This window comes from Condylura cristata, unplaced genomic scaffold (genome assembly GCF_000260355.1).
Source record: "Condylura cristata isolate star-nosed mole 26May11 unplaced genomic scaffold, ConCri1.0 scaffold00025, whole genome shotgun sequence".
Taxonomy (NCBI): domain Eukaryota; kingdom Metazoa; phylum Chordata; class Mammalia; order Eulipotyphla; family Talpidae; genus Condylura; species Condylura cristata.
The window spans coordinates 18,999,243-19,012,031 of record NW_004567126.1 but is presented as its reverse complement, the minus strand read 5'-3'; the positions used below and the strand labels follow the sequence as shown (position 1 = coordinate 19,012,031).

The 12,789-nt window shown below is 52.5% G+C and overlaps 1 protein-coding gene across 3 annotated transcripts in view; it reads right to left on the bottom strand.

Moving 5' to 3' along the window:
* USP2 (ubiquitin specific peptidase 2) overlaps positions 1-9,177 on the bottom strand; it is a 25,014-nt gene extending 15,837 nt beyond the window's left edge. The window contains exons 1-2 of one of the 3 annotated variants that reach the window (XM_004689174.1): positions 8,995-9,177; positions 685-1,502 (exon numbers count right to left, since the gene is read on the bottom strand). In XM_004689174.1, the coding sequence (XP_004689231.1) occupies positions 685-1,461 (777 nt within the window). In that variant the 5' untranslated portion in view covers positions 1,462-1,502; positions 8,995-9,177. Of the gene's footprint in view, positions 1-278; positions 501-684; positions 1,503-8,994 lie in introns of those variants that run through there. The other 2 variants (XM_012729658.1, XM_012729657.1) reach the window with 2 other exon arrangements.
* Positions 9,178-12,789: the final 3,612 nt, after the last annotated feature.

The window sequence follows — 12,789 nt, the reverse complement described above, 5'->3', positions numbered from 1 at the left end:
AAACTTCTCTACCTTGACAAAGCCTCACTCCAGCCCAGGCAGAGTTTGAATATGGAGATACTGAGTCCAAAGCTCCAGACTGAAACTTCTCTACCATTCTCTCCAAAGACACACGATAATTAGAAGCCCCGGCCCTCAGCCAGCTAAAGCCAACCAGAGGAGACACTGATGTACTCTTTCCCGGGTATCTTATGCCCAGGTATTAAGCTGGGTCTCTGAAGTAGGAGCAAAAGCCTGCACAGGAGGAGGGATGCAGCCCCATAGGAGGCCTCTCTTACCACAGGGAATTCTGGTGGTCTGGGGGTCTCAGCAGCCAATCCAGGATGGGGCAGGCCCTGCAGGGGATACTGGTATGTTGGGTGGAAAAGGACAGGGTAAGAGTTGCAGTGTATGAGGGGGTAGTTGAGCATTTCCGGGAGCACTGCTGGACCATCGTTGAGGGTACAGGTCCTGAAGTGGGTGTCCTAGGGAGAGCGGGAAAGCCCTTAGCCATGTACCAAACCATGCACCAAACCATGAGGCCACCAGACCTGCAAGGTGATTTCCCTTGTCTCCACTAGGGCTGCAAGGGCAGCTGTTGTGAAGGTTTGGGAAGAAAACTGCTTCTAACAACCTCAATGTGGCTTTTCTACATTAGGAGCTGCCTCCCCAGCCCATCACCCCATTCCCAGGGGGCAAACTCACCATGGTGTCTCGCCCTGGGGAGCTGGAGCGGCTGGGCCCAGGGACCTGGCCCTTGCCCTTCTCCCACAGAGTGTAACGGCCACTGGGTCGATAGGTGGGGCTGAGGATTTCAGGGACTCGTGAGGGAGGGGCTTGGGTGGGCACCTGAGGTGCACTGCCCTTGCGACCATAGTTCTCCAGGTAGTCGGCCAGGTACTCGGAGCGGCTGGCTGCCTGGTAGAGCCCTTGCAGGGCACATAGCTCCTTGCGAGTGCGGGCCAGCATGGGGCTGCGGCCCAGGTTCCCAGGCTCTATCCGGTAGCTATCTGAGGTCCGGAGGCTGGAGAAATCCCGGGCTAGGTCTGATTGACTGTTCGACTTCTTCTGGGTCAGGGTAACCACCTGGTCGCGGGCACTCATGGGCAGGTAGCTGGGGGAGTTGCTGGTCACTCCATAAGGGAATCCACTGCCCCCGCTGAGTCCATTCCCTGAAGGCCGCTCAGTACCCCGAGTTTGGCTCTCTGTCCGCCTACCACCCCCGTTGATGTCAGGTCTCAGCAGGGGGCGGCCCCTGTCATAGTCCAGCATTGAGGAAGGGCCATAGGTACGGGGACGGGTGAGGAAGTTGGTGGGGGGGCTCGGCTTGAACCCAAGCTTCTCCTTCTCCAAGAAGGAGGCAGCCAGGTTGGCTCCGTAGGAAGAGGGAGTGTAGGTGCCATAGCCCGATTTGGCGTAAGGGGCATCTGTGTAGCGGGCCGATTCTGTGTAGCGCTTCAGGGTGGAGGAGAGCTGGGACATCCTTCAGGGCGGCACTCAGTGGGGACTGGGAGCCTCATGGGCTGAAAGACAAGGAAAGCAGTTGTCAAAGGGCCCTGCCAGGCGCCAGGCTCCCACTGTACCTGCTCTCTGTTCCCAGCTGGCCAAAACCTGAGAGTGCAGTCAGGGACTGCAGGGTCCTTTTCCACCTAGAGCTTGGCCCAGGTGAAAAAAACACCCTCTGCCTGTGTGTCCAGATATGCACATGCACATCTGCACCAGGCAGGCACCCACGGGTCCAGTGACACTTCAAGAGAGCATGGGCATGGCCTGGCTTTTATAAGGCATCAGACCAGTTGGTTTCACCTTTGCAGCCCCCGAGCCACATGTCATTGTATTCTGATGCAAAGTCCTTCTACTGCCTCTCAGTTTCTGAAGAAACTCCTCAGTTGGGGAGGCACTGTGGCCCTCACCAGAGGCACTGAAAATGCTGGGCATTTCAAAAGCTAAGCTCTTCCCTCCCCTCTGACTTGTGGGGCAAGCAGGAGGCTTTTTGCAGTTGCATACTGTCTGACCTGAAATTACTCAGAAGACCATTTGGTCAGCTCCCTGTTCAGGAAAAAGAGCCTCAAAGGGAAGGTCAGTGTGAGTGAGCATGTCAGGGAGTGGACTTGCTATCTCCAGACCCTATCCTAAAGGTCTTCCCTCGACATTCTTCATGGTAAGCCTTTTGTTCTAAGCAGGACCAGGGCCCCGTGGCCTCCCACGGGCTTCCTACCACCATCCATCCCAAACTGCTTATGGTGATAATGACTTGTGTAAAGGGGGGCCCCTAGAGGTCAAAATCATGTACTGCAGGAATCTAGCATGGGTCCCCCTACTTTTAGCACTGGGATGGGTCTGTGAGGGGGGGGGCATAGGACCTCTGAATTGAGGAGTTTTGGAGGAGACTACAGGGTCATTCATATGAACATCTCTACTGTAAGGATAAGAAAAATAATGCTGATTTGCTCAAGGGTACACACTAGTGAAATGGCTCACACACTAGATTGGAATCTGCCCCTTTCTTTGAGTACCGTCAGGGGGTTGTCCCTGGTGGTGTGTGCATGTGTGGGGGCAGAACTAACCAGGACTCTCAGTAGTGTGTGAACAGGGGCTGGTTTTGACTCGCTCTGTGACTGACTAGCTGGGTGATTTGGCACTAGTCTCCAAGTCCCAACTTCTCCCCCTGTAAAAGGAGTATAATCATCATCATCATGGTCCCTACCTCACGGGGTTCTTGCGAGGAATAAATGAGATAATAACATGTGAAAGCCTCAACAATAACAGTGGTTATTATCTCTGCCCTAGCCCCTGCCAGGCAGCCTGGCTCCTCCCTTTGTAGGCCTATAATAATGTCAGGACTGGCCGTCTCCCGGCCTGGCCAGCCTCTGACCTCAGCCTCAGGCGCCTGGCTTCCCTGCACAGCTGCCAGTGAGGTGAGCAAATGAGCGGGTAGTGGGAAGAATTCTAGCCCACAGCCTGCCCTGGGTCAGTAGTCCAGCCCATTTGGGCAGGGAGGAGCTGGTGCCAAGCACCAAATTCTAAGGGCTTAGCAGGGAAAGTCAGTCCATGCCAGGCTTGGGGTAAGAGCAGGGATGGAGCAGCTAGCAACTTCTGGATACACCCCAGAATAGGACTCCTTGTCCCTACCAGACATCTCCAGCAGTTTTCAGTTTGGAAAGAAGGGCCTGATCCAAATTTACTGTCCATTCTCCACACCCTGCCCCCTCCCCCCCGCCCCCATCCACCCAGGGCCTTGGCCTGGGACCCTACACCCTTCATGAGCATTTTCTTTTGGCCGCTGTGTTCCCAGCTGCAACACAACTTTCACCCCTTTCTAGGAAAAGGTAACTGGAGGAAAGACTCATGCAGGTGAGGGGGAAACTACAAGCTTTCCTCCCATTTGCTTAGTTTTCTGGGGCACAGAGAAGGAAGAGAATAAAAGCTGAGGGAGGTCAGGGGGTAGGCCAGACAGAGGCACAGGACAAGTCCTGCTCTGTTTCACTTTGGAGAGCTCCATCAATAATTCAAAGTCAACGAGACTCCAGGTCTCAGGAGCTGGGCTCCAGGACACAGGGCAGCCAATCAGATACATGCACCCCCTCCCAGGGCCTGAGCACATGCCTCCTCCCCAGCCTCTCCCTCCCCCTTTCACACTAAAGCTCCCAGGGAATTGGTATTCTGCAGGCAATGCCCCAAGCCCGTGACCTCTCCTCGCCCTGCTGCTGACGCAGAAGTGCTGGGGCCAAACAAGGTACAGCGGACAGGGACAGACAGCCCCTGGGACTGACCACAAGGAGCCCTGGGAAGGGGTGGGAGTGAGAGGTGGAGCTACATCTTGTGCCCCACAGAATCCAGGAAGGTTTCTAAATCCCCCCTTCCAATCTGGCAGGCAACTGACAGACCTCGCCTCCCTGCAGCAGCTCTGGGGTGTCATGCCGTCACTAACAACCCCCTGGAAGCTGCCTTTTAGTGCTGACAGCTGACTTAACAGTTCCTATGTCTGGGGAGAGTACCTTTTGGGCCGAGGCCTTGAGCATGCCTCTCCCCTCCCCCATCCTTCTTTTCACCCTTGAGAAAAGTCCCAGCACCTTTAAGGTGAGCAGACAGCTTGGGCTGGTGCTCCTTGGTATTACCTGACCAGGCTGTTCCTAGAGGTTATGGAATGCACCACCACGGGCAGGAGAAGGCTGGGTCCCTGACCGTGGCCTTGCTGCCCAAGACAGGGACAGGACGGGCACTCACATGGCTGTGAGTCTCCCCCTGTTGCCACAGGAACCGTTGGAACTGAATGGCCCTTTCATGGGGCAGTAGGAGGCGAGCCCATTGGCTGGGTTCCCCGCCCTCTCCCTGTCCAGTCGGGGCCTTTGCTGTTTACCCTGAGCTGGCAAGTATAGGCATGTGGCTCTGGGCGGAGCCTCCCCAGGTGTCTGCCACCTTTCCACCCTGGACACAGGGCAGTCCACCTGCCTGAGTCCTCCTCCCTGCCATCTTCACAGTGCCTGGTTCTCCTCTGCCACACAGAGCTCCCTAGGGCTTAGCTCAGGCCCCACTCTTAGGAGGCACAACTGTGTTCCTCTGTACTTGGCCACTCAGTTTTCTGAAAGGACATTTGAGCACTGGGGCCGTCATCCCACCAGCAGGTATTGAAGTGCTCCGGACCAGCTCTGGGCTGTGTACCAAGTTCATCTTCTCAACATCCTTAACTCCAATACTAGGCTGCCTTTTCCAGGTACCCAGTGCTCTACCTTGTTTTCTGTGGAGGGTTCCCAAAAGCCTGTGCAGTCTGAAGCTTTAATTATTTTGGAAGAATTACTGACATCATTTGAAAGTTTTTCATTGTTTCTATTAAATAGGCATTAAAATAAGTTGACTCAAAAACCAACAGAATAAGCAGACAAGTATAAATAACAAAACATTCCAGGGAAGTGCTTAGCATTCATATTTCTGAAGTTATTAAAACTTCACACTGTACTAAGGCCTCTGAGACATGGTACAGTAAGTCACTTAATCTGCACAATTGTCCCAAGCAGCAGGTGCTGTTACTGTGCTCTTGCTGCAAACAAGGGTTAGCAGCAGTGACGGGATTTCCCAAGATCACTCTGGGAGCAGTGGCAGAGCTTGACAAGGACCTGTGCTCTGTCCACAGTCACCCTGAAGCCCAGACCCCCCACTTTACACTTGCCTGGCCCTTTCTTGAGCTGGTGCAGGGTGGGAACCTGTGGTGTGAGGTATGGGGATCTAGGTGCCTGCCATACAGGCATTAGCATGGCAACTTTCCACTGCAGGCAGGTAGGTGAAAATGAAGCCAGGTGCAACCTGAGCCCCTAGTCCTATGCTGATGGGTCGGTTGCTGGTCTAGGAGGCCTCCATTTCACCCACAGTGTCAAGCTTCTGCATGTCCCCAGGCACCAATATCTAGCCCAGCCAGGGTCCTGGGCCCAGGGTTTGGTTCCGGATATGCCCCCCAGCTTCCTTCCCTGGCTGCAGCTCAGCCCACTCCCCAGGGTACCGAGGTTCCATCAGTCAGGGGTTAAAATGAACCCCTGTCCCTTTGGGGAAGACAACCCCTTGCGTCAGTCAGTCAGTGTCATTTCCTGTTGCTCACGTGAGGGCTCCCTAACCTGCCCAGCCAGGGAGGCGACTTGCTCCCCAGGAATCCGAGGCACTCCTGGCCCCCAGGGTAGGGGTGGGTAATGCTCCACTTCACACAGTCTGAGTGGCCCCTCTGCCTAGATCAGCTCTGCTTTCTGGAGTGAAGGCAGTCAGCGTCAGTGGCCTGGCCATTGCCTGTATACAGAGCCCCTCGGGTTCAGAGGCATACCTCAGCAGAGTTCAGTCCCTCCCTGCAGCCCAGGTGTCCAGCACAGGTGAGTCCCAGCTAGTCCCGCCAGGTGCTTGGGAACCTCCACAATGGTGATCTCAGAGCTTCCCAAAGCCACTGGCTCACCACATTGGAATGAGGCACTGCTGACATGCTGACCCTGGAGGGTAAAGTGGGTTGAGAGCACCTGTTTCCTTTCCCCAACAATCTCTTACCCTCACTCCTAACTGCTCATGCTCAGGTGTCAACTCTTGGGACAAGGGATATCCTGGCAGGTGTGGAAGGTGCAGGCAGAGTGAAGGTCGGGGTAGGGATGTGTGTGCTTGTATGGCCCAGGATCTGCCTATTCCTCTCTGGCCCTGGGAGCTCAGCCTACCCCTTGCCATTAGCCACTCTATCTCAGAGGCTGGCAGCCAGCAATCCACCCACTGTGCCTAATGATCTTTAGTGCTTTCCTGGTAGGGGGTCAGCCAAGGGTATTTGGGTTTACCGCTATTTCTCTTATTCCCAGAAGTTGCCCAAATACTGGGAGGGAAAGACAGAGAGGTAAGATAGAGAGATTGGAGAAGAGCATGAGAATCCTGACTGGTGGAGACATGGTGGACCCAGGGTGATGTCCCTATAGATTGCGTTTTGATTTGGGGCTGGCAGGAGGGGGGCCTCTCTATATTTCCAAGAAAAGGCAAAGAAACAGACACCTAGGCAATACTGATATCCTCAAATATGCTTTTTGACCACACTCTCCAGGTATCTCTTCCCCTAGGCCGTCCCAGTTTCCCACCCCCTCCTCCAGGGCTCCACCCTCTCTCCGTCCTGAGCCTCTGAGCCTTCTTTTTGCCCACATTATACCCACCAGGCCCTGTGGGTCAGTACCTCTCATACTCAGACAGTCCCAGGCTCTCTGGGCAGTGACCTCATGAAGTTCAGATACTAAAGGGGCAGTTACTGACCTGTGTCCAGGGGCACTGGACGGGATCTGGGGGCTTCTTCCCCAGCAGGGCAAGGAGCACAGTGAAGAGCTCAGAGGCTGGAGTCTGACTTGGGGCCTGGTAATCTGGAGCTCAGGTTACGCTCTGATATATATAGTATCTTATCTGACCTCACAGAGATGGCTAGCTCAACTCAGTTGCATTCCAAACCCAGGGAGATTTAAAGGGGCAGTGGCAGGCTGTCCCTCCAGGGGCTGTCCTGATGGGCCAGTGCCAGGCAAGGAGATCCCATGAGAACTCTGTGAAGGGGATATTTTTGGAGCAGAACAGAAGGGACATTCAAGGGGAAACAATATGAAGGAGGGTTAAGGGAGGGGTGAAATGGAGGGAAAAGTCTGGAGGAAGAGTTAAGAGCCCCAGAAGAAGCCTCAATCCTGGCCCAAGTCCTTTACTGTTGGAAGAGACCTAGAGGTGAAAGGCAGCTTGCCCAAGGGCACACGGAGAGCAAGAGGCAGGTGGGCCCAGCTCTCAGGTTTTCAGTCCAAACTCTCACAATGGAGACCTAGACCGGAGCTTGCTTTCTAGTTCTTTCTCTTTTATTGGCTCTCAGATACTGGACAAGATTCACTGCCTGAACCTTATTTAATCTGTATAATAGGAGTAAATTATAAAATGATAATACTATATCTTATGGTTATGAGGGTTAAATGAAATGATACCTGTAAATTTGCTGGCACACAGTAAATGTTCAATAAATGATAACTATTATCTTATTGAATACTTCCACTTAGTATAATTAGTGGTGGCATTTACAGCAGCACCTCCCCGGTCAGCCTTCCAAGGAAAGAAAGGGCCTCTAGGCTACCCCTCTAGAGTGCTCATGCTAGCATGAAGAGCGCATGGTTTTCTGAGCTGGTCCATGTCCCGTCACCAGCATGGGCAAATGAGGTTGGCCATATTCCCGGTGGCCAGTCCACCCAGCAGAGAAGGGCTAGGCCCATCTGTGCTTCCCTTCACCTAAAAATATAGCAAGTGCAGCTTCCCCCAGGCTACTAGGAGAAACTCTGGCCCCTCTGGGCTGGTGCCACTCTACCTGTAGGAATGCTCAGGATTGCAAGGCTGCGTAGCAGGGCTGGGCAGGGGCACAGGATTCTTAACCTCTTGGGCCTTGGTGCTCTTGTCTGCTTCCATCTGTCTCTCCCGTGTCTTGAAGTCTCTCCCAGAGGACTGGGAGGACCCATGACAGGGCCTCCACCCTGTCTCAGGCTACTGACTCAGCTTGGGTCCTGTGATGCACTTCAGAGGACGCCCTTGTACCCGGCCTTCATTCCAGTCCTCATTCCGACCCTACTTTGGCATGCATCTACAGCATCAAAAGAGTGGGAGATGCCCCACCTCCATCCAGTCCAACCAATTCTCCTTTCCTCCACTTTTGGGGGCCTGATTTGGAAGAAGCCTCAGTTCTAGTCCAAGTCCTGTACTGTTGGAATAGACCTAGAGGTGAAAAGCAGCTTGCTCAAGGGCACACGGAAAGCAAGAGGCAGATGGGTTCAACTCTCAAGTTTTTAGTCCAAACTCTCATAATGGATGTCTAGACCTGGGCTTATCTGCCAGTGCTTTCTCTTCTATTGACTGAGAGGGTGAGCTCACCACAATCTCCAACTAGCCCATTCTAAAAGCAGCCAGTCAGTTGGTAGATGTTCACTCTCAGAGGAAAGCTGGAATGGGTTGGCAGGCTTCCCTGGGTTGTTAGGTCTAAGTTACTTGCTTCCAGCCCGGGTCCCTACTTCTGGTTTTGGGATTGGTGAGAATTTCAAAGATGCCTCTTTCCCGTTTGGGATTGGTGGAGAAATCTCCCTTTCCACTTAACTGCCGCCCTCCCCAACCCTCCACAACCAAAGACAACCCTCCCTCCACTACTTTAAGAGGAGGGAGTAAGTGAGGTGCATGCACACATAAGCAGGGGGTTGTCAGTGTCCAGGTGTCACTCTCAGGTCACATGCAACACAGGGCACGGCAACCCCGGACCTACCAAAGCAGCATTTCCTTAGAACACGCTGATCAGCACACAGATGGCTCCTCCTGGCACCCTGGGTTGTCAGCTGGCAGGCCCCCTCACACCACTGGCATCCACAGCTGGAGCTCCTCCTCGCAGCTCGCCCTCGTCCTATATTTCCACTGCCCATTCTGCTCAGGCTGACGCTGACACTTCACTTTCTGATCCTCAAACGGCACTGACCTCTGCATCCCCCACCCCTGTCTCCGACAGGTGGCACGTACCTGCCTCTTTTCCGAGGATGGACGAGTCGAGCCGGGCACAAGCATGGAGATGCGGGTGAGTCCCGGCTGGTACTGGCGCGGCGCAGTGAGCAGCAGCTGACGCAGAGGGCTCTCTGGCCTCGGCTCCTGCCCGCCTCTCCCCCACCTCCGCCGGGGGCCCAGAAAGGACCTCCCCGGGAAATCGGCGCCACCCAGCGGGCAGCTGCCTCATTGCGCCCGGGCCGGCAAGGCCACACCCCGCGTCTCGCGTCACTGAGACGCGTCATGACTATTGGCTTGTTCTTATTTGTGGCGTCATTAGAGCCCCGCCCGGCGAGGGTCTCCTAGGCGACGGATATATACAGAGACCCACGTGGAGGAAAAGCACGCGGGTTTTAGGGGGCGGAGCAGGGAGAAGTAGCTCGGCCTGTGACCCGACGCGACAGCTGGAAGGTATTGGGAAAGAGGAGGGACAATCGGGGAGGGTCTAGAATTCGAGCCCCGAGGCACACTTATCAACGTTTGATAATGGACCCACACCTTCCCATCCGGTGTCTTCTCTAAGACATCCTGTCAAAATTCCGTGAGGCCGGTGATTGGTGGTGTTCATTTCTTGAGTGGGATAAACGGCGCTGACTCGGTAGAAGGAATTCTCTTTTCTTTCAAGAAAAAGCTTGACAAAACTTGGAAGTTTTCCTCTTCCCATTCTCTATGTACAATCTTTTCCTTTCCAGTCAAGGAGATTGTGCCAAGGCAAGTCCAGCTTTTCAGTTTCACCTGGACCATCAGTTTTTCCTAGTGTCCTTGGTGTTTTTTCCCCGTCCTCCGCAGTTGCTGCTTCTGCTAATCATAACTCTCAAATTCTTCCTTGACTTTCATTTCTCAGAAAAACTAGCAACGGGGGAAGGGTGGATACTTAACTTTCTGCCTACAAAATATATCTGTATCCTCTTGTACCTCTGCTCCCTGAGCAGTGAGAGAGTCCTTCCTTTTGTCCAAAACCAACCCCTTCTAGAATCTCAAACTTTTGTGTGCCTTTAGGGCCTTAATTCCACCACATGTTACACATGTTTATTGAATAAGCCAAACTTTGGCGATAGTGCAGTGAACTCAAATCTAGTTGAAACAGGACACTAGCAAATAAGTAAAGTAGATGTATGTTAGATGCACTAAGAGCCCTGGAGGTGAGTAAAGGAGGGAGAGGATACCATGTGTGTGTCATCAGAGATGGCCTTGATGAAAAGGTGTCATCTGAGTGACCTGGAGGAAGCAAAGTAATGAGCCATCAGATATCAGGGCAAGAATGTTCTAGGTAGTGGGAACAGCAAATAATAAGTGTAAACAGTAAATGCAAATTCTTCTGAACATACCTGCTGTTTTTGAAGAGTAAGAGGGTCAGTATGACCCTCTGAGCGAGATGAGGTCAAAGAATTAAGGGGTTGACCATACCTTGCAGGACCCTACAGCCATTTTGCTGACTTTAGTTTTAGCTGTGAGTAGGGGGAGCCAGTGCAAGAGGTCAGTGCAGTCATTTCCTAAGAGATGACAGTTGATCTGTTAATGTGGTGGCAGGAGCTGTGTTAGCAGTGGTTGTGTTCTAGAGTATTTTAAATGTAGAGCCAATGGACTTTTCCGGTGGATTAGGTAGTATGAGAAAAAGGGAGGGATTTTGCCTGAACCGAGAAGGTGTATTGGTGGTGGGAGCAGGGTTTGTGTGTGTTGGGGGGGGGGGGGGGAGGGTGACTAGGAGCTTGGTGTAACAGGTGTCAAGTTTGAGATGTCAGGAAAGCAGTTGGATGTACAAGTTTGGCAAGTTCTGGACAGGAGATAGAAGACTGAGAGTCTCCAGCATATGGATGTTATTTAAAGCTGTGTAACTAGAAGAGCTCACCAGGGGAGCAGGTATGAATAGAAAAGATGTGTCAGGGCTGAATTCTGGAGCTCTCTAACATCAAGTGGCTTTAGGGATGAAAAGGAACCATCAAAGAGGCTGAGGAGAGAGCAGTGAAATAGGGAATCAAGAACCCGGCACGCAGTGTGCTGGTAGCCAAGAAAAGGAAACCTGTCAAGGAGGAAAGATCATATTGGTCAGATGCTGCATATAGGTGAAGAGGAGTGTGAGATTTAATAGCTTGTCGGCGACCTTGGCAAGAATGGTTTTGGTGCAGTGGTGTGGTTGCAAGTCAGATATGGATGGAGTCAAGAAAGAATGGGAGGGGAGGATGGAAAATTCTTTGGAGGAATTTTGTGGTAAAGGAAGGAGAGCGTTGGGGCAGGGGAGGAAAAAAATGAAGTCAGAAAAATTTTAAGTGGTAAAAATGTTTGTAGACTGATGAAGAAAGAGCCAGGAGAGAATGAAAACTGATGGTGAAGGTAGTGAGAGGGGAGAGATTAGCTGGAGCTGTGACCTTGGTATTTAGGACAGAAGTGAGGGCCTGACTGGTTCGGGCATGGAGGGTTCATTCAGCAGAGAGGGGAGAGGCACGCTCTTGGGCAGATGCAGGAAGACGGCTGGGTGTGGGGAAAGCTAGTGAGTAAGAAAGCAAGGCCAGCTGAGAGTGAGGATTATGGAGGAAGGGTTGAAAATTTAGAGAGGAGGAGTTAGAAGCTAGTGATCTATTGCAGTTGTCTGGAGAGTCTGTTAAAACCCCGCCCAGAGTTTTGGAACCAGCAGGTCTGGGGTGGGCTTGAGAATTTGTATTTCTAACAAGTTTCCTGGCGGTGCTGCAGCTGCTGGGGACAGCCTCTTGGAAACCATTGTGCCAGGGAGTGGGAGAGTGCCTGGACTCTGGGTTGATTCTGTATCGATCAAGCCTCCATTTGAAGTTGGGAATCATGAAAACATCTCCATTTAGTGTTCTTTCTCATCACGCTCAAGTCACTGTCTCAGGTTAGGAGTCCTCTATCTTTAAGACTTTCATCTTCTGCTGTATTTCTCTACAAATCCGACCCCTTGAAAACATGAAAGTCACTAATTTAGGTTCTGGCTGTTTCCTCTTCCTAGGTCTCTTGGGGGAATTACGTACCTCACATTTCCCCACTTCCTCATCTGTGCAGCACCCACAAGTCCTCTACTTCTCTGGTGGCAGAAACCTCCCTTAGCGGTCCCTCCGAGTCTCCTAATTCCAGAGGGCCTTTTCAATTCTGTTCAGTTCCTCAGCCCCTGCACGCTCAGTACCTCCAACCGTTTCCTCTTGAAGTCCTGTCAGGTTTTGTGTTACAAGCCTATTCTGGTTTTCTCCCCGCAACTCCTACTTGACCTATGGTTTATGGTGTGGTGGTTGTTGTATGTGCAGACTATATTCCAGAGGTAACGTAGGATTCTTCTGGTTATTAGCTGTGAGGTCTGAAACACCTGTTTCTTCATGTATATAAAAAATGGGATTTCATAAGTTAACATGCAGGAAGGCTCACGGTGTGCTGCTCATCCCTTAGCTATTACTTGCCTGCCTGGTGATACCCGACCTGTATCTCCGGCAGCCCTCACACCGAGCACACCGGAGCTCCCCCGGTGCCCCGTGGAATCCCCTCAGCATGTCCAGACCTCAGGCTCATCATGCTCCACTGTTCCCCCTCTTCTAGCCCCTATATTTATGAATGGCACCATCATTTCTCCAGTTGCCTAGCCAGAAGTTTGCTAGTTTCCAGTGTCTACTCCATTATTTTTTACATTGTTTTTACTCCCTTAGTTTTGTAGTTTGGTTTACAGATCAGATATGTGGGAAACGTGGCAGTAACCACACTTCTGTGTGGAGCTAGTCCCTGTTCTACTGGTGTGGTGGGCTTAGTTTCAGGCAGTTGATGGGTAGCCCCTCC